Source organism: Sceloporus occidentalis, unplaced genomic scaffold (assembly GCF_023333645.1).
Source record: "Sceloporus occidentalis isolate IW3139 unplaced genomic scaffold, rSceOcc1.0.p SCAF_169, whole genome shotgun sequence".
Lineage (NCBI taxonomy): Eukaryota > Metazoa > Chordata > Lepidosauria > Squamata > Phrynosomatidae > Sceloporus > Sceloporus occidentalis.
The window spans coordinates 95,912-116,832 of NW_028317149.1; the positions used below are offsets into that span (position 1 = coordinate 95,912).

A 20,921-nucleotide genomic window follows, 5' to 3' on the forward strand; every position below is an offset into this window, starting at 1 on the left:
GCGAGAGAGCTTGCTCAGTGAGCAGCAGACTCCTCTCCAAGTTGTCAATAGATCTCAGTGTTGCCAGTTGCTCCTCTAGACTCAGGATTTGTGCTTCCAAATGAGCAACCCGCACACATCTCGCACAGCAATATGCACCCTCGAAGCGCTGCTCAAGGATTGCATACATTGAGCAAGATGTACACCTGACCGCATTGTCAAACATGGAGGACATCTTGGCAATGGGGATAGCTCCAATAACTGGCAAAAACAGACAGTAAGGCGCAAAATATATATAAATATATTATATGCAATCACAAGGATTTATACTTTACCCTCCTTCTTGCTTTTTAACTCCTTCTTTGCTTGTAACTCCTCACTTAGAGATGTCACTTAGGAGATTCGCCCCAGCTCAGGATTCGCTTGTGTGTCCAAGCTAAATGCAACTGCAAAAGCCAAGCAGAACTCACAGAGCCTTGGCGGCCCATGACCCTGTCACCGGCTCACCGCTCAGAGCTGCAGTTTTGGACACAGTTTTTTTAAGGAACTTGGCAAGTAGGTTGTTTCAAAAATCTTGAAGAACTAATCACAGTTCTTCTGTGAATTTATGCAGCCTTAGTTGCTTCATGTAATCCCAGGCAGACACAAGGATGTTGAGATCTGTGCTCTGTGGGACCATACCATCACTTCCAGGACCCCTTGGGGCCATTCAGATTCCTTTCTGATGGCATTGCATGATGGGCAAGTATCTACCTGGACTTTTCAGCATTGAGGAGACCATTAATTCTGACTGAATCCCAAAACACACATTTTTGCTGAGCTGATGGCACTGCTGGACATCTTCCAATTGTGAAGGGAAGTAACCATCCTTGGCCAGCTACTACGTCTATGCTTCTCAACATTGAAACCCCTGACTGCCTTGACATTTCTGCATGCAAGAGACCTTGCTGACGTTGTATAACAACCTTGTGTCTTGTTGCCATGGTGTATAACTTTTGACATTAAACTTCAGCAGTCTCATCTTGAGTTTTGTAGTTCCTCGTCCAGTTTTATTCCTCCTACACAGCTGTCTGAGGTAATGATGTTGTTTCAACTAAGATTAAATTCATGATCATTAGTACCTATTTAGCATAATTGCTTAATCATACACCTAAATAAATGCATATAAAATCACTGACTTTGTGTAAGTGTACCTGGAAGAAGGGTTGTCACTGAATATTGATTTGATTAAGATTTTTCTTCTGTTCACTCACTTTGTATTTTGTTAAATGATAAAAATAAGCAGGTCTAACATAACAGGTCTATTTTTTAAAAACATTCCAACCTTATAGCATTTCTTCCACACTTGCCTGAAACATTTGCACAGTACGATACATATATATATATATATATACACACACACATTATGTAACTAAGATGTATACAGATTCCAATACACATACACACATAATCAGTGATCATTTTTTAACCCCTTCAGGACAATGGGCAGTCCCTAAACCCATTGAAAACAATGCATTTTGAGCCCGTACATGTTTTCAGTCTATCCTTCTTTTAAGCTACATTCATAATGAGTAATCTTGTAAATAAAATATTTATTATATAGTAATCAAATAATTTTCCATAGCCATACCTTGCATTCTCCATTGACACAAACATCATACGAGTCTTGTCTGCAGGAGGTTCCATCAATCACTGCTGCTGCTCTTTCAGTATAAAAGTTAAAGCCCTCTGCCAGGCAGTTCAAGGAGCAAGCTTTCACTCCACCTGATTGGGTAATTAAAGGAAAGACAACTAGAGATTTGTTGGTAGGAATATATTAAGGTGAAATTAGAAGGTGAAATTAGAAGGGAGATCTCAGTGGACATGGGTGAAGATGACTGGAGGTTGAAAAAAGGATTTTGGATCATGTGCTATGGATTTAGATACAAATGGAAGAATAATATATCTAGTAATGGAGAAGTTGCTGAGGATCTGCTCAATAGGTCTACCATTAGCAAACAATAATGCGCAGCTGTATACCATCTGACATCTCCACGGCACGTTTGCAATGCTATTGAAGGTGGATGGGGAGTAGACCTGTGGAATGCCCATACCTTCACAGGGTCCAAATGGGTGCATAAAAAATACTCAACGATGTTTAACTGGATTACATAAATTGAATTTCTATTACTATTAAAGATAATTATGTCCAGGTAATTCTTTCGGAAAGAAAAACTAAGAAAAGAATGTATAAAGTGAAGGAAAGAAAACTTTTTCAGATGGAAGTGCATCCCACAACTTCAATTGCACTTTAATTTTATTTGTACCATTTGCTACTTTTACTTATGATCAGCCTTTTATACCGTGTGTTCCTCTTCGGACTATTAAATATGTACATCATGTAAGCCATCATGTAGATAAGGTACCTCAAACAGACCAGACTATCAGCAAACATGCAGCGTTCTGGATACTTGGGGAATGGAGTTAATGAAAAACATAGTGCCAGAGAATAATGTTAATATTATGTCTAGATTTGGGACATATTTTAGCATAGACTTAATTTGTACGTGCAACTGGTCTATAATTTCCTATTGCCCCCAAACAACACTGCGGCTGTTAAGAGAACCTTGGACTAACTGCACAGCACTTAAGAGAACCTTGGACTCACTGGGTGAGATGCTGACTAAGTGTTATCACTATGAATCTAGATCGAGTTTTGGCTTGACAAGCCTATGTTTCCCAATCTAAGCAACAAAATTACAAAATAAATAAATCTACAGAGGACCTATAAAGATAACACTCACATGAACTGCTAAAGCTTGTCTGCAAACACAACAGTGACCGGATCTGAACCCATTGCTTTTTGGTCCAGACAACTTTAGGAATGCAAATGCAATCCAGCGCTCACGTGCCTGCACTTTATCTTGTGTATTTATTATTGCAATACAACAAATGTATAACAGGTCATTTAAGTCCAGGAAGTGTCCCTTTTTAGCTGATTTTTTACTTCGAGATCGGAAAACACAAACTTTTAAATACACAACATAACAAGAATGATCGGAATTGCCCTAAAATCAGGAAATTACTTTGAATCTGAGGGGAAATACTTGTGTGGACCCCATATAGAGAAGGGGTTCCCTGTGTCTGATCACCAGAGGAATTTAGTTGCATCTGGACTGTATTAGGCTGTGATCATGGCCTCATTTTCACTCTGCACCTCTGCCCTCTCTCCCTCTAAGAATGTGCTGAGCTGAGCACTCCAGCTAATTCTTCCACTTGGAATCTCTATGCAGAATCTCCCGAGGGAGAAATTCCTCAGCAAGTCAATAAAGGGGACAAGTCAGGACTCAATGAGAGAGTAGGGGGGGACGGACATGGAAAATGTGTGAAATTGAAAAAATGAAGGAGACAGCACACCAGTTGTACAAACAGATGAAAATGCAATGATGTACAATGAACAAAAGAATGAAAAGGGACAATGACCAGATACAGTGACACAGAATTGCATGTTCAAGAACGCAGAACAGAAAAGCACAAAACATTGGTAAAGTTTCTTATATTTCAGTTGAAAAATATTCTTTATATTATTGAGAGATGTGTATTCTTGCCTAAGCCCACTAGACATAGGTAGCAAGTCCATGGAGGTGGTTGCCTTTAGACTGCACTATGAGAGCAGATCACCCTATTCTGTGATAAAGTTTCCCTATGCGACTGTTTAGTGGGCAGTGGATATCTAGACTATTAGCTAGTTTAAGCAAGGCCCTCATCACCAGGCCCAGACTGGCCATCTGACACCACTGGCCAAAAGAACCACACAACAACACAGTCTTATGACATTTTTTCCTGTCATCACCAGTCCGGTCTGCTCAGCATCTTTTTTCAAATTGTTATGTCCTGTTTACCAACTATTTGTCATGTCCTGTTTTAACCATCTTAGAGTCCTGTGGAATAGGGTGGTGCAATATAAATCAAAATAATATAAATCATATATATATATATATATATATATATATATATATATATATATATATATGAATAATAATCTTTGTGGCTGCTAGTTTTAGAACTATATAGTGTAAATAAGTGAGATACAGTCACCATGACAATTTCAAGGGCGGCAGATACTGGTACCTAGGTAGTAAAACTCATACACATATCATTGAGTATTGTTTTGACCATTTAGTATATCCAAACATATCATGGATCTCATAAGGTATTCATTTTATTCACCTTTTGCTACTAAGCCTGTTTATGTTGAGTAAGACCACAAAACCAATTTTGTTCCTTATTTATTCCTTATTTAAGTTTCAAATTTAAAAAAAGACATATTCCGGTTTAGGTATACAAAGTTGAGGGTGAAAGTGTTTTTTTTTTACCAACGCAGCCAATGTTCTTTTTGATTGGACCATCCCACTAGATGCAATAAATCAGTTTCCTACATGAATCATCAATAATCCTAAATATCATCTCTTGATAAAATTGTAGGTTTTAATGATACATGCAGAATTGTGAACATGTGTATCATATTGGGTGTAATCTAGGGTATGCAAGTTTTAAAAAAAACCAACAAAAAAACAGATGTCGAAATGCCAAGCATGTCTAAACTATGACAATCAGGGTGTTGCAGCACATGTGGTCTAAACAGATTTTGCCATAGCATTTGACACAGTATCACATGAAAAGCCACTGTATAAATATAGATATCTAGACATCTATGTAAACGGATTGACCAAGGTGAACTATGACTACCTGAAATGAAAACCATCTAAAGTTTAAAAAAAAACTGTAATCAATTCTCTTACTGGTCAAAATAATACTACTGCTTATATTTAATTTATTTCTCTCACACCGATAGTCTCCACACAAGGCAGCAACCTAATGTATTTATGTTTTAAAAGTTTAAATATGTTTTTTTAGTGCACATATCCACATTTTAAGATTTGAGAATGTTGCTTTTAACAAAAAAAATGCTCTGGCTCTTCTTTCTCTAATGATATTCATACGTTTGGCCATGTATCCTTTGTCCTAAAAAATACAACCACAATGACAATGCCAAGAAACAAATACAATAGTTTTGGCTATGATGAATCCCATGCCTTCTGTGTTGATTTTACAAGGTTTTTTATGCATGCATAATATTGTTGTACTTGGAGGATGTTGAATATCCTGTGTAGCCAGTGCACCTATCCTACGGAATAATATAATAATATTATTTTCTCCAATCTTTTTATATTAGTACTATAACATATTGTTTGTGTTTGCCTTTGTATGGATGTGATTTCAAATCAAAGTCATGGTTGTGATGAAAGAAAACAAATATATAACATTATTATATAACTTGGGTACTCTAAAAGAGTGAGAGGGAAACCACTGTTGAATAAAAAACATAGCAAAAGTACTTAAAAAATGTCTATATATTTGTATATATGTTTGTATGTATATATATATATATATATATATATATATATATATATATATATATATAAATAGACAAGGGAGTAGGGTAACATTGTTTACCTCCTCTGTAACTTTTCCAGGAGTAGTATTTTCCCCGAAATGGCACGTTGTCAAATTCTGCACACTGCAGCTCCCGAAAATCTTGTGAACCCACAGGACAGTCCTAAAAATTGAACATGTTTACACTATGTAATGCTAGGTAAAAAAAAATCCAATATGCTTTTTTCTTTTATAAAACAAATTTCACCTATTTCTTAAGTGATCAATATACGTTGCAACATTAGACAGAACTATTAAAATGTCACTTTTAAACCGCCACTTTATAAACCGCCCATACTAGGTGTTTAACTCATATTTTTGATTATGCAACCTTTCCTGTGTTTTTCATAGAGTCTTTTTAGCCGTACAACCCACAATATGTATGGGTATTGTTAATACATTCCTAATTAATACATTTTATAGAAATAAATAAAATAGACAGAATCTTAACTCCTCGGCATCCATGTGTCCTGGATAAAGATAACTTCTGTGCTCGGCAGATAATACAAGATAGAATCTTATGTGATGGGATTGGGAGTAATCAGTACACTAAAAAAGTCATCATAGATGGGACACCTGAAGCCACAATTTTTAATAAAATATGCAGATTGAAACACAGTAAATAACACAAAACCTTTACTTTTCCTGTCACTGATTTCTGGGCCTAGAAAGTTTTGTCCTCTGAAGTGACTACAAATTCATGAGGTCGTTTTATCACTGGATATGTAAAATTAAATAGTTCAATTTATTCCTACGGAAAGTAAAGTGCCAGGAAACAGATGACCGAAAACACACATACCAGGACAGGCTCTGCCACATCGACACCCAAACACACACACCATGACAGGCTCTACCACACTGACACCCAAACACACACACACCAGGACAGGCTCTGCCACCCCGACACCCAAATACACACACACCAGGACACCGACACCCAAACACACACACCCTAGGACAGGCTCTGCCACCCCAACACCCAAATACACACACACCAGGACAGGCTCTGCCACACTGACACCCAAACACACACACCAGGATAAGCTCTGCCACACCAACACCCAAACACACACACACACCAGGAAAGGCTCTGCCACAACAACACCCAAACACACACACCAGGACAGGCTATGCCTCACTGACACCCACACACACACCAGGACAAACACACACACCAGGACAGGTTCTGCCAAACCAACACCCAAACACACACACATGCCAGGCTCTGCCACACCGACACCCAAACACACACCAAGATAGGATCTGCCACAGCTACACCTAAACACACACCAGGACAGGCTCTGGCACACCGACACCCAAACACACACACCAGGACAGGCTCTGCCACACTGACACATCAAACACACACACCAGGACAGGCTCTGCCATACCAACACACAAACACCAGGACAGGCTCTGCCACACAAAAAACACACACGAAGACAGGCTCTGCCACACCCAAACACACAACACAGGACAGGCACTGCCACACTGACACACAAACACACACCAAGACAGGCTAAGCCACTACGAAGCATAAAAAAAAATATTTTCTACACTGCTTTGTCATTAACCCCCCCTTTATATTTTTGCCCCTTGTGTATTAATGCCCCAGTCATGCCTCCCTTTAGTATTGATTAATGTGTTCCACCCCACAACCTTGTGTATTGCCCCCCCTTTGTGCATTTATACCACCACGCCCATGTGTACTGATTTATGTGTTGCCCCAGCCAACCCTCCTCCCTTGTGTATTGATGCTCCCACCCCTTTTATAGTGGTTAATGTGATGCCCCCCAGCAAGCCCCCACTTTAGTATTAATTTATGTCATGTCCAACCACCCTCTTGTCTATCGATGCCTCCACTGCCATGTGTATTACCCCCAGCCACACACACCCCTGTTTATATTGATTTTTAAATTTCAAAACCCAGCCATCCCCCTTTTGTATTATTTAAGTTTTAAAGATGTCCCAAGGGAATTCCACCCCCTTAAATATAGGTCCACTTTCCTCGAACCCCTTTTTTTTTTAAGTACTTTTTCGCTTTTCTTTTTTTCCTGCTCTCCTCTTTATTTTTATTAGGCGGCTGGCGTGCACACACCAAACTGCACAGTGAGGCTCTTCGGTCCCGCCCCTTTCAAAACGTGACGCTCAAGGGGGCAGGGCTCACAGTCGGGCGGCTGGAGGGCTGAATTTGGCCCGTGGGCTGCACGTTGGGCGCCCCTGCTTTACAACTATAAAATGTTCATTCTTGCTGTACTTAATTCAAGATAGTCACCCAAATATTGTCCACTTGACACAAATTCTCTCAGTTCATATGGCTAAGATTTAGTTGGGTCATGGCAAGTTGGCAACCCAGTTCCATTTAGAGACAGAGCTGCATTTGATGTATCATTATTATTATTATTACGTTTTAATTATTGAGCACCAGTGAATTCTGTGGCATTATTACAGTGAGGGGATAATATGAAAATTAACCATAACATTGCATGATTTTCTTTATTTCTAACATCTCTTTAAATTGAATCAACAATATAAAAATCCCTGTGCTTCTACTGCACAATACAAAGTATTTAACCTATCTATGCTAAGAAACATGTACAAATCATGATTAAAGACATTGGCGGGGTTGTACTGCAATACTTAACATATGCAATACAGGTAAAGTATTTTATATAAAGAGTGATATTTAATCGATCAAAATTAAATCATTGTAAAAATACCAAGTATACTGTGCAATACAAATAATGTTGAATAACAGAAATTAGAAGTCAATTTGTCCATAATTAATTCAGCTGATCTTAACTATTTGCATGTGTAGTCTACGTTGTATGCCATCATAGACACTTTTTGATAATATTGATTAGGTTTGATTTAGCACTCACATCAATATTGCATGATCGATACCGCTTGCGCTCCCCCAGACAATATTTTCCACCGATTGTAGGCCTGTAACCAAATGCAGAGAAAATGTCACCGTATTTGATGGGATGACAAATAATACATGCTACAGTAGACTCTACTGAAACCTGATTTGGGTTCCCAAAAATTATGTGCTGCAGATCTTTATCTAAATTATGGACTTAAGCAGGACTGCATAAAATAATTAGGTTTCTTAAAATATGCAATTAACATCTCACATTCATTAGCATCAGATGGTTGAAATGTATTAATGATTATGTTTTCACCTTAAAATCATATTATTATTTATTACTAACACACAGAAAGCAACTTTAACTTACCTTGGGCTGTCACAGTGACGGGCAGATGAGGATACTCCTCCTCCACATGTCCTGCTACACTCCCCCCATGAAGACCATGGACCCCATGCTCCATCTACACCTTCTGGACGGGTTCCAAATGGCACACATTCCCTCTTATAACACCACTAGAAATGGAAAAGAGTCATTAATCTGATGACCCAATTAGGGATCTAAGGTGAACTAATGTTTTTTTCTCTCTCTTAAAACCAGTGGCAGCTCTAGAAACAATATATAGGGGGGGCACACAAGATACCACAGTCAAACTGGGGGGGCATTAATAATTTCCACCATTAAATCATACCACTGAAAACATACACACATTTTATATATATATATATATATATATATATATATATATATATATATATTGCCAAAAGTAATGTGCTATGGAATGATACTTTTGTTATTGGACAATACAATACTTGATCATTCAACATGGGAAGCCTGAAGCCACAATTTAGCATGACTAATCCTTGAAATCCTTTAAACAACACAATACCTTAACTTTTGCACTAAATGATTTCAGGGCCTAATATTAGATCCTGCTGCTGATTATATATATATATATATATATATTAGCCCCTGCTGCCCATATATATTAATATTAGCCCCAGTTGCCGATATATATTAATGATAGTCCCTGCTGACGATATATATATATAAATATATATATATAAATATTAGACCCTGCTGCCGATAGCAGTTATAGATCAACACATTAACACACAAACCCAGCTTTGCATGTATAGATCAATTTAAATTCACTTGTGATCTCAGCACTGAAGGTATATATCAAATAAACAGAATCAGACATACAAATCCTGTATTTGCAGGTATACAATAATAATATATGAAACATAGCATCGCAGGTATAGATCAAATAAATACATTGAAACAGCACTGCAGGTATTAATCAACTGAACAAGACATACAAACCCTGTATTTGCAGGTACACATAAATAATGTATGGAAACATAGCATAGCAGATATGGATCTACAGAATAACACAAAAACCCAGCTTTGCAGGTACAGATCAATTGGAATTCACATAAAAACACGGCATTAAAGGTATATTTAAAACCCCCTAAATTACAGGCATAGATCACAGGTTGCACACCCCAAAGCAAGCCCTGGCGTCCACACTGTCCACATAGAACCTGGCCAGCACCCAGATAACACACATACGATTTGCCATCTCGGTCCCCAAGGCTCAAACATCCTGCTAGTGCCATCTTTGCCCTTCCACAATTATACATCTCTGATACACACAAACACATTAACTCATGCTCTCCCTCATTCAGACAATTCATCCACATATTAACTCATGCTCTACCTCATTCAGACAATTCATCCATTTTAAGAAACTACGCCCCTTGGAGCTTCAAATGAGGGGCTACATGTATTTCTAGGACAAAAGTTGAGTGCACAAATAATGATGGAATATGTCGCTTTGGCTAGAAAATATGTTTTTTCTATCCATAGCGACATGTTCATTTGTGTCTAGCGCACTCCAGGTTTGTACTAGAAACACATACAGCCCCTCATTTGATGCGCCAAGGGGTGTAGTTCTTGCAAATGTGTACTTTTTGTGCCATAATTTAACTTCCTACATGAGCAGTAATGCCAAGTCAAGGCTTCAACCCTAATTACTGATCATTCACACGCCTTTCATATCTCCATTCACTCGCAGAAGCACACACCATACTTTCCATACATTCACTCACAGAAGCACACACACCATTCTTTCCCCTTACAATCCCAAAGAAATGATGGTAAAGGGAGAATGGGATGGTTACTCACGTACTCACGTTTTTTTTAAAGTTTAACTACTTTATGTTTAAATCATTTTTTTTACATTTTTTTTTAACGTAATTTTTTTAAATTCTTTTACAAGCTATATACCATTGGAAAGGTGAGAGTTACCTTTCCAACGGTATATGTTGGAGGTCTGTAGCTGCTTAGATGCCTGAGATACAGGCATCTAAGCAGCATGCCCCCATACCGCTTTAACTGACAATTGTCAGTTATTAATTATATTAAAGTTATTAAAGTTGCGCGGTGACGTCATCGCGTCATTGCGCGTGCCGTCACCGGCCGGATCGGGTGGCCCCGGTGATGCCCTTCAGTGTGAGGGGCAGATCGCCGGGGTAGGTGGTGATGGGGGTCCACAGACCTCCATCAAGGTAAGATAGTGCTAGTGACGGCATGGTGCCGTCGTTAGCACCCGACTCGGACTGCTAGCGACGACACCATGCCATTGTTAGCAGTCAAGGGGACTGTCCTGGGTGGCTCCAAATTCGGCGGGGGGGCAAGGAATATGCTAGGGGGGCAATTGCCACTGCGAAAAAACCCATATATATAGCGCCAGCAGACTCCGTAGCGCTCTTACAACAGAGTCAGTAAAATAATTTTAAATCACACACAATAACAAACTGGTACAAAAGGAGAAGAGGGTCCTGCTCATACAATCAGCAGGATCTCTTAGCACACAGGTCCTTGTGAATTTTAGTGCAAAGTCTTTAAAGATCATCTGGGTCAAGCTGGCCAGTTCTGCTGAATTTCAACCTGGCTCACATTAATCAGCATTTTTTTTTATGGGACAAGCTGCAATTAAAAAGAGACATGTAGACGGGCATGACCCCTAGCTGATTCATTGTGTTGGTTTAGGACACACGACTTACCCCCTTGTCAATTGTGTTTGTTTGGCAGATGGTTCCCTCAGCAGCTGGAATGCTGTTAGTGATACAACGACCAGTTTTGCTCAAACACCACAATTCACTACAGACTTCCTGCAAATCCAAAAGATAGTGACAATTATATTAGTGTACACTGCATCTAATACATGAGGATGCTAATACTACTGTATCTTCAGAACCTATTAATTAGCTTGTTCAATATTTTGTTGTGTAGTGAATTGCAATATTTACAAGGAATACAGCTGTCTGTAAAAGGGACCTCTGGGGTTTCAAAAAGGTTATGTAACGTTACATGTTTTTCTATGTTGGCCCAATAAAAGTTGTCAACTTCAACTAAAGACTCAATTTTCTCTTGGACTGATTATGTCTATTTTTCTTATCAAGAAATACAGCTGCACATCTTGTTTCTGGTAGTAATACAAGAAAGCAGTAAACCAAAACATTAAAACTATGGCATATCTCCTGTCCTACATTCCTAAAAGTAAGTAATGTGTAGCAAACATCAAAAAGTTGTTTTTAAATCAACTATGTACAATACATTATGCATGTTCTAAATCCCTTACTCACATAATAAGCTACCAACGGGTCACAAAGTCATGTTAAGTAAAGCCTTGTAGCCAGAATTCTAACTACACCTCTTAAAATAATTCTCCCTCTCTGGCCATTTGCAATGTTTGGTGAAAAACTTATCTTTACACTACAAGAGACAATTAAAAAAAAAAATGGTACTTTATTTACAAAAATAACACATTATCATGTATAAAGGTCTACATATTTCAGTGTTTTTACCTCAAACACAGAGAAATCAAATCAAAACAAAATCATCTAAAAACATTTAAAAAAGTGTCAAACAACTGTCACACAGTTTAGTTAGTATCCCAGCACTGTTGAGTATTCATTCACCACCAGAGCAACAAGCATGAAATAGAAGAAAGAAAACTTGATTTTCCCATATAAACCTGAAATTCCTACTCAAACCTACCAAATAAATACCATGCCATAAATAAATAGAATGCCCTCTAGCATCACACCTATCCATCGTGGTCCCAAGGGTATCTAGTAGACTTGGGCACCAGGGGGCTCTTCGTGTTCGTCTTCGTGCTCATCTTCGGGGAAAAAAAATCTTCGTATTCCGCGAATATTCGCCTGTTCCTGTCTTCTCTTCGGTCGAATATTCGTGGACATTCTTCCAAAAACCCCAATGCTGCAACTTACCCTGCAGATCCCACTGGTCTCCCTGTTCTATCAGTTAAATGTCCATACGTACGACCAATAAAGTCGCTTGTACGGACATTTAACTGATAGAACAGGGAGACCAGTGGGATCTGCAGGGTAAGTTGCAGCATTGGGGTTTTAAAAGTCTGTACGAGCGACTCTGTTGGTCGTTCGTACAGACTTTTAGGCTCCTGGTGCCCTTGTTGCACCTTAAGGGGTTAAGGGGCCGTACGAGTGAGCGTATTGGTCGCTTGCACGGCCCTTTAACCTACGGATTTCCGCTCCCGTTATCTAGCGCAGCATCGATGGGGTTAACGGGAGTGGAAATCCATAGGTTCGCTGTCAGGGGTTACAAAGGCCGTGCGAGTGAGCCTATTGGTCACCTGCAGGGTCTTCCTCTGGCATCAACCAATTGGTTGATGCCAGAGGCGGTCCCTGTAGGCGACCAATAGGCTCATTCGCACTGCCCTGTAACCCGTGACGGGGAACCTGCGGATTTCCACTTCCGTGAACTGCCGCGATGCCAAGGTAAGTTAGAAGGGGGCGAGACTGGTAGACGAAGACGATCACGAAGATCTTCGTGGTGTGTGTCTTCGTCTTCGCCTACGTTTTACCACCGCTGTCTTCTCTTCGGCGTGTCTTCGGAACGAACACGAAAACGCACTCTTCGTGTTCGTTTTCATGTTCGCCCGAAGACGAATGCACAAGTCTAGTATCTAGCGCCCTAGGTGATCAAGACTGATGCCTCGATCTGCATGCACCATATGGGCTGCCTACATTGTAGGACGGGCATTGTTTCCATCCGGTATTTTTTTTATTTGTTTTTAATTGTATACAGATACAAGGGGCGTTCGAAACAGTGAAGGCGGGAGGAGTAGTAACAGGTCGTGTCATGTGACTAGTTCTGTTTGGCAAGCCGGCTGCCCTTGAAGTTTAGTATAAGAGTTTTTACCCTGGGGGTGAAGATGGCTGCGAAAATTGCACAAAAGAGGAACAGCGTTCGGCCATACGCTTTGTGTGGGCAGAAGGTGTGCCGGGAGCAAAGATTCATCTTCCCACGTGTGCTCAGTTAAAGATGTTGTGAGTGTTGGATCTGCCTATGCCCTGATTCATGACACCCTTACGTTCAGTGAAGCGTGTGCCAGGTGGGTGCCTAAGCAGCTGACAGAGGAGCATAAGCCCTAGCGCTTAGACGCTTGTTCCCGACAAATGGGCCGTTATATGCAAAAGATTTTTTGAACGTCCCTCGTATATTACACTAGAAAGCTTGTGTTTCCTTTTGTGTGTGTGTCATCGCTTATGTATAATGAGCCAATGATTCAGTTTTGCTTTTTTCAGACCAGCAGGTGCAAAGCACATTGAGGGGCCCACAACAGGCTACCCCTGGTAAAGAGTCAAGAAATTCCAGGAGCACAATCCAACATACTTTCAGCACAAAGTATACATTTCTTTTCCAAAAATAGAGAGCTGTAATGCTTCAATCACAAGTGCTGTTTCATTAGTATCGTCATAGCGTCTGAAAGGCAACTTTCCTGCCCATGTTGAGCCTGTACCTCAATATTTTCACAAAGCAGTTAAAGGGAATTTTTCTGTCTCATTCTTAATTTTGCACTAGGTGGAATATGGTTCAGCAAATGTATCAAATGCAAAAGCAGTACATTTCCTATTAATAAATACTGTGGTTTATATAGATTTTAACCAAAACTCTTAATAAAATATAAACTATTTCTTTAAGCTGTTTTTTTATTTGTTTATTTGGTTGACCACTTTTTTCTTACTGAGGGGAAATTTCCATCACAATAACAACCCCATCCATGGGGCAGTGTAAACCCAAAAGTATTTCCCCATTTGGATATGGAACCAACAAATTACCCTTACATACCTGTTGGTAGGAAGGTAAGATGAACAATCTGTTTTTGCCTTTCCCACAAACCAGCGTTGTTAATAAACAAAGGGGAAAGAGACATATGAGTCTATTAATGGGGTAAAAGGACCACTTGGGTACAAATAAGTCATTTGAACCATTGTGGTTATTATTTGCTTCAGTATAGCAAATGTATGGTAAAAGGCCACAAAGCAATACAGAAAGATCTGCCTATAGACCTTAACTATATACCGCACTTTCGCCGGGGCTTCTATGACGGAGCACCGGCGTCACATGACCTTCCTGTGCTCAGTCATAGAAGCCGGCCTCCACCAGACACCAGGGAGTCAGAAGCACTGGTAAGACGGGGGGGGGGGGTTTATATGGGGGGGCATGAGGCAGATTGCCCCATGATATGCCTTTTAACCCCCGTTTGGTTAAGCCCTGGTGGATGTGCCGGCAGCAGCTGAGGTTATCAGACAGGAGGATCCAAATCATCTCAGTCTCACAGTTAGACCTCTATTTGAGGTCTGATTAGAAGACAACCCCGATTATAAGACGAGGGGTATTTCTCAGAAAATGTCAAGAAAAAAAACTTGTCTTATAATTAAGCAAATACGTAGACATATATTTCAATTTTGGGTGCTTAGATTTCTTGGATTAGGCCTATTTTTGCACCAGTCTGCAGCTGACACCCACAGGAATGTGATGTGTGTTTTTATGCATGTTACACCAGATTTGTGCTGTCTTTGGTGGAGACAAAAGAGGAAGTGACAAGACAAAATAGGAAGTGACTCTACCCCGTATTTACACTGGCGAGATTTAACTCCATGTTGGAAGCGGCACTGGTCATCTGCATCGTAGGCCTGTCCTGGAGCCTGGGTGGGGTATATAAAATCTTGTCGTGGGGGAGCATTGTTCAGACAAAGTCCAAGCCCAGAGCTGTGTAGACAAGGAGACAGACATCGAAACAACTGAAATATTTGCCTAATCTATGTTATATAACATAGATTTTCTAGCTCTCATGTACGCTTGCAAGATTTCTCAAGAGCTGCCCCTATCCTCTGGAATGACCTTCCCTGGCCTATCTGTCTTTCTACCTCCCTTCAGTCCTTCAATAAACCCCTCAAGACCCACTTTTTTAAGGATGCCTACAAATTTACAAATTAACATCCTTCCTCTCACATGCCTTAGCTAACTTTTCCTAGTCCTTCTCCTGCAATAACTATACAAGTGTGGCTGGTACATTCTTAACACTGACACTTTTACCTCTTGTGTAATACACCCTAACTCCTGTATATTGTAAGCTTGTTTGAGCAGGGTCCTCCTTAACTGTTCTTTCTGTAAGTCAAATTGTTATGTTATATACTACTTGTAGCGCTACGAAAAATGATGGTGCTTTATAAGAATAAGAGGAAGAAGAAGAGGAGGAAGAAAAATAGATGACATTGCTGGCTAAATGCAAATGGAACCTAATAATATCATAGACCATTTTTATAACAAAATTAATAAAAATGTTTGCTTAGCATACACCATATACTGGCATAAACAACAGGCTTGTGGTTTATACCCTGACATGAAAAAAATGCATGCATGTAAAACAATTGCTCAAAATCTTACTCTAAAAAGCTTGTGATGTAGTCCCGGCTACAGGCTGACCAAACAAAAGGATTTGTTTTCATAGTAATATGAGCTGCCATCAGCTTGGCTGTCTCCTGGCCTCTTGATCCACATCCATTGCCAATTCCATCATGATTCATTCCAAATCTAAACGGAGAAATTTTAAACAGAGTTTGGGTACCACATATTTAGAATGGTTAAAGCATCTCCAGCTTGCCAATAAACACGATAGTTCTCAATATGTATTACCACAGTGTCTTCATAACAGTTTACTACTCTATTACTCCACACCTCTAGAACAGCATAAGATATTCAAATTATGTTCTTTCTAGAGCAAGCATATTTTTCAGGGGCCTTCAAGAGATGAGTTGAGAGGTACAAGTAGCTCATACCATTCCACAGCTATACTTGATGAGTCATACACCTCTGTGGGGATTTATGTCTGAAACCCTCTTTAGGCAATCATATGCAAAGAGCTCAGGTGGCCAGAAAAGGCAGTCATACTACACATCAAACTCACGTGTGTCCAACCTCGTGTGCAATAGTGAATGCTGTGGCTAAGCCAATATCTTCATTTATGCTGCAGCTTCTTTCCCGCTCACACATCCCACCTACAGGCGCCAAACCTGACAGAAGAAAATTTCTCAAGGGGTTTTATATATTCTTACGGCATTCCTGCAAGTAAATATAATTCGCTATCATATGAAACCACTGACATCCAAAAACTTCTCACCTAGAGTTCCACAGGGCTTGTTCTTGTAAATGCAGATGTCATACCTGAATGAAAGAACAGGTAAAGTGGTTATGGGTGCACATTTATTTTATGACTTTGTACAAGATGTCAGATACAACATAAATTCTTCTATATACTTGTTTATTATTTTATGAATTTGATGTTTTCAAACAATGTTCAATTAAATCCTTAACTTGCACTGATGTGCAACTGCTAATTATGTTTTTATTTATAGCTCTCACCATTATACAGTAATTTTCTCTTTTTTTTTTGTACCTGGTTATCAAGACAGCTGTATCGTGGTCAGCAATTCCACTCTCTGGGATTGCATTTCCATTGCGGCTAACAATGGATTTTTGCCACCGGCAGAAGCTGTCAAGAGACTTTCCTGCGTGATGATTGATCTCCAGTGTAGGCTGCGAAATTATAATACTAATTCAGTACCAGGAAATAAACGTTTGCTTATATTGCATGTAGAGAGTAAGCAGTAGCATTCAATGTTATTATGAAAGCATTATTAAGTAGAGGACTATGCTACACAAGGCAGTCTCATAAATAGCATGTTGGCCTTATATCTGGTAAACCTACCAGGAACTTAATTCTGGTGCCATTTGCCTTTTCTAAAGAATCCACGAAGAGCTCTTATGTAAGATCTCTTGTCTTTTTTTCTTTTCTTTAGAAGTATGAAATAAGAATAATTGAAACAACTCTAGATTTTTTTATGAGACAGAAACACATGATTCAGAATTGTAGGAGTGTCTCAAAGGTGAAATAAAGCAATAAAATTTTTGCTTGACGTGCAGCCAGAACCCGGTGAGTTTGTCATTGTTAAAATTTCTCTCACCTGATCTTCTGTTAAGAGGATCAGACGTGTAACCATGATATTGACAATGTTACCCAGACTTGAGTCCTGAAAAAGTTTGGCAACCTGACCTCCAGGAAACAAGAAAAGACCAGTATTAAAATACTACAAAAATAACCAGAAAACAAACAAAAAAATGCAAATTAAAAGAGCAATGTTTAATTTGGCAAAATAAATACATTGGCTCACTCACAAGAGTAAACAACCACCCTCTGCTATTCCCCATCCTAAAATATCACTGAAGTTGCACAGAAAATGACAACTAGCTGGATGTGACACTTACAATGTTCATGACAGCAAGGATATATTGCTCGATGTCCCTGCGTCCGTGGTATGCAATCATCATTTTGTCAACAACAACCAAGGTCTCCACATATCTCTCTGTGCTCACTGACCGCTTAAGGGGGAGAAGGCCTCTTTGTGTCTGGTTATACGTTGGCCTTAGGGGTGGTGGTCTTGGGTTTCTCAGCCACCAATGGCGATCCTTCCAAGGCTTGTCATCTGGTGAGGAATGGGTATACAATACCTCTAGGTCTTAATGAGCAAATATAGCTTAATTAAACAATACATAGAAAATGTCTTACTGATTCTAACCTTAAAAAGGATGCATTTTATACATTACAGATGAAATATTGCAGTATGCCAATATATACTTGATCAAACAATGCTCTATCGAATTGTCTTCGGCAGTATACACTTCTGAAAAATGTGTTCAACTGTAAGTAGATACTTTGTGTGCATGTAGAAAGATACATGTCCAAGAATCTTTTAAAGGTAAAAAATGCATGCTCTGTAATCATTAGAGATTTGCAGTATGTAATCTCAAAGACTGGTGTGCCAACAGCAAATAGGTGTTTTGGTTTTGTGTGAAGGCTGACATCAACAATAGCCTATGGATGTAAGCTTACCTATAACCCCACAGGCTGCATCTAGGTGTTGGCGTTGCAGGGAAGATCGCTTATATACAATATGTGGGGTCCCCTCGCTATTACGGGTCAAGTTGGCACCTGCCGGTAGTGGCTCAATGAGATATTCTTCTTCTCCTGAAACTATCACTCCAAGCTAGAAATTGATACAAGGTAAAGAATCAAAAAGAAAAGTGTAAGTGTAAGTGTATGGTAATTTGTTTAAGAGTTATATATATTTCTCTAAACTTTCAGGATAATAAGCTTTTCCATAACAGACTTTATCTTTAAAATATTAAGGCTGTTCTGATCTAAAATAAATAATTGTGTACACTCTTTCCAATTGGCAGCCTATATTTGCACCATTGATTTTTGTATAAAAAGGCACAAATGCCATTTAGTTGTGGATATTAACTGAAGTTAAAGAAAAAATAAAAATTAAAATAGAAGTCTAAATGCTAAACTAAGCATGTATGCATATCAGACCATACCAACAAATTTGGATTCATGCAAAGGAGATTCAATTGCTAGTTACCCGTTTAAGTGGGTTCTACTGAAATACAAATTTTTAATACATAAATATTTGCTACACAAGTTCCATAAAAGAGAGGAACCCTGGGATTATTCAAATTGCCTTTTAGAGACAGAAAGTTATTTTGGGAATTACTAAGCAAAATTGACAACTGTTATTCCATTGGTAAAAACATTTCTACATGGATTTCTACATCACCGATATCAAGAAAGATTTGTAAAAGAGTGTCCCACAGTAGAAATTGCCTAGAGCCTTTGTTGGAAATAAAGGTCACTTACAATATATCCTGGTCTATGTAACTTGGCCATGAACTGTAAAACATTGCTTGAGGTGACTAACATGCATTTAGTATTGTTTAGAACAAATAACCTTATAGGTTAAGCTTTCTATATCTCAATTTACCCTCTCCTCACCAAACCATTGCAGTTGCTGATAGCCACTCTGGAACTTAGCTGTTGGTCTTGAACATGGCCCACATAATGACAGTCTTCATACAGCTCATGTTTCCAGTCCACGCCTCCTCTTTTCCAGTATTCCACAGTGAAGTGCTGACCCAGTAGTTCTGTCTGCAAGGTTAAGTTGAGCATGAAAGTGGAACTCTGTGCCTGCAACCGATAGAATAGCTGACGCTCGGACTCATCAGGAAGGCTCCGCCGGGGTCGACGGAGGCTAGGAGGGGTCTTACGGAGATCATAGGTCAAAAAATTTCCACTCTGGTCCACCTGGGCTGGGAAGGCGATCTCATAATGGCTCAGACTGGAGAGGAAATCTGCTGGGTCAGAGGAGAGGACTTCACTGGCTGCTGTCATTCCAGCGATGTAGCGACTTAGTCTGAATTACAAGGCACCACACCAAACATATAACAAAATAGCTTATAATAGACTAAATGGTACAATTGAAAATCTGTTCCCTAATTCAGCTTAAGTATAATAATGGAACCACATGACAAGCAAAATCAGAAGGAGGAAAAACAAAAAAGCAACCAGGATATAAGGAACCATTTAAGATTAAGGGCTAAGGAGCAAAACGTAGCAAGTGTATATCACGCGATCTGCTTTACTGAGACTATGGCACTTCAATAAATGTATTGCTCAACCTAGATTGTGTTGCCATGGTTCATTAATTTACCCTAAGTATAGCCGTAATACTGTATTTCCCCATGTGTAAGACGCTCCCATGTATAAGACGCATCTTAATTTTGGGGCCTGAAATTTAAAAAAATATATATATTACATAAAGTTATTGAACTGGCTGCCTGGACATGATATGAGTGAGCTTGATGTTAGCTGCTAGCAATTGTTAGCAATCACACTCCTATCATGCTGAGGCAGCCAGTACATGCATATCACTTTCAGCCTCCCTGTGCCCCCTACACACGCATCCATGCTATCACACACACACATATATTCATTCATTTACTCCCCCACCCTTACCTGAACTGCAGATCTTCTGGTGCCGCTTGCAGACTTCTGTGAGGCCACTGTTTCCCTCTGCATTGCTCGAACAGGAACAGGAATGGAGCGGAGTCATGTGATGTGATGTACATTCACGTGACTCCACGGGGTTCCTATGTCGCCTCAACGGATCAAGAGACGCTGGTGGGCAACACAGAGGTAAGCAGCAGGTCCCCTTTCCGGTAAAAAAAAAAAAAACACTGTATAAAACGCACCCAGTTTTTAGACCCCAAATTTTTCTAAAAAAGGTGCATCTTACACATGGGAAAATACGGTAAATAACATTCCAAATAATGTAATGAGCTACATTTTATGTGCGTTTTTCT

At 39.4% G+C, this 20,921-nt stretch overlaps 1 protein-coding gene across 1 annotated transcript in view; it reads right to left on the minus strand.

Moving 5' to 3' along the window:
- LOC149279354 (A disintegrin and metalloproteinase with thrombospondin motifs 10-like) overlaps positions 1–19,950 on the minus strand; it is a 37,036-nt gene extending 17,086 nt beyond the window's left edge. The window contains exons 1-14 of the mRNA XM_089501259.1: positions 19,555–19,950; positions 18,613–18,766; positions 17,988–18,205; positions 17,687–17,770; positions 17,119–17,258; positions 16,843–16,886; positions 16,630–16,735; positions 16,110–16,256; positions 15,290–15,431; positions 11,396–11,503; positions 8,694–8,839; positions 8,337–8,400; positions 5,476–5,578; positions 1,610–1,743 (exon numbers count right to left, since the gene is read on the minus strand). Of these exons, the coding sequence (XP_089357385.1) occupies positions 1,610–1,743; positions 5,476–5,578; positions 8,337–8,400; positions 8,694–8,839; positions 11,396–11,503; positions 15,290–15,431; positions 16,110–16,256; positions 16,630–16,735; positions 16,843–16,886; positions 17,119–17,258; positions 17,687–17,770; positions 17,988–18,205; positions 18,613–18,766; positions 19,555–19,950 (1,986 nt within the window). The remainder of the gene's footprint in view (positions 1–1,609; positions 1,744–5,475; positions 5,579–8,336; positions 8,401–8,693; positions 8,840–11,395; positions 11,504–15,289; positions 15,432–16,109; positions 16,257–16,629; positions 16,736–16,842; positions 16,887–17,118; positions 17,259–17,686; positions 17,771–17,987; positions 18,206–18,612; positions 18,767–19,554) is intronic.
- Between the last annotated feature and the right edge of the window lie 971 nt (positions 19,951–20,921).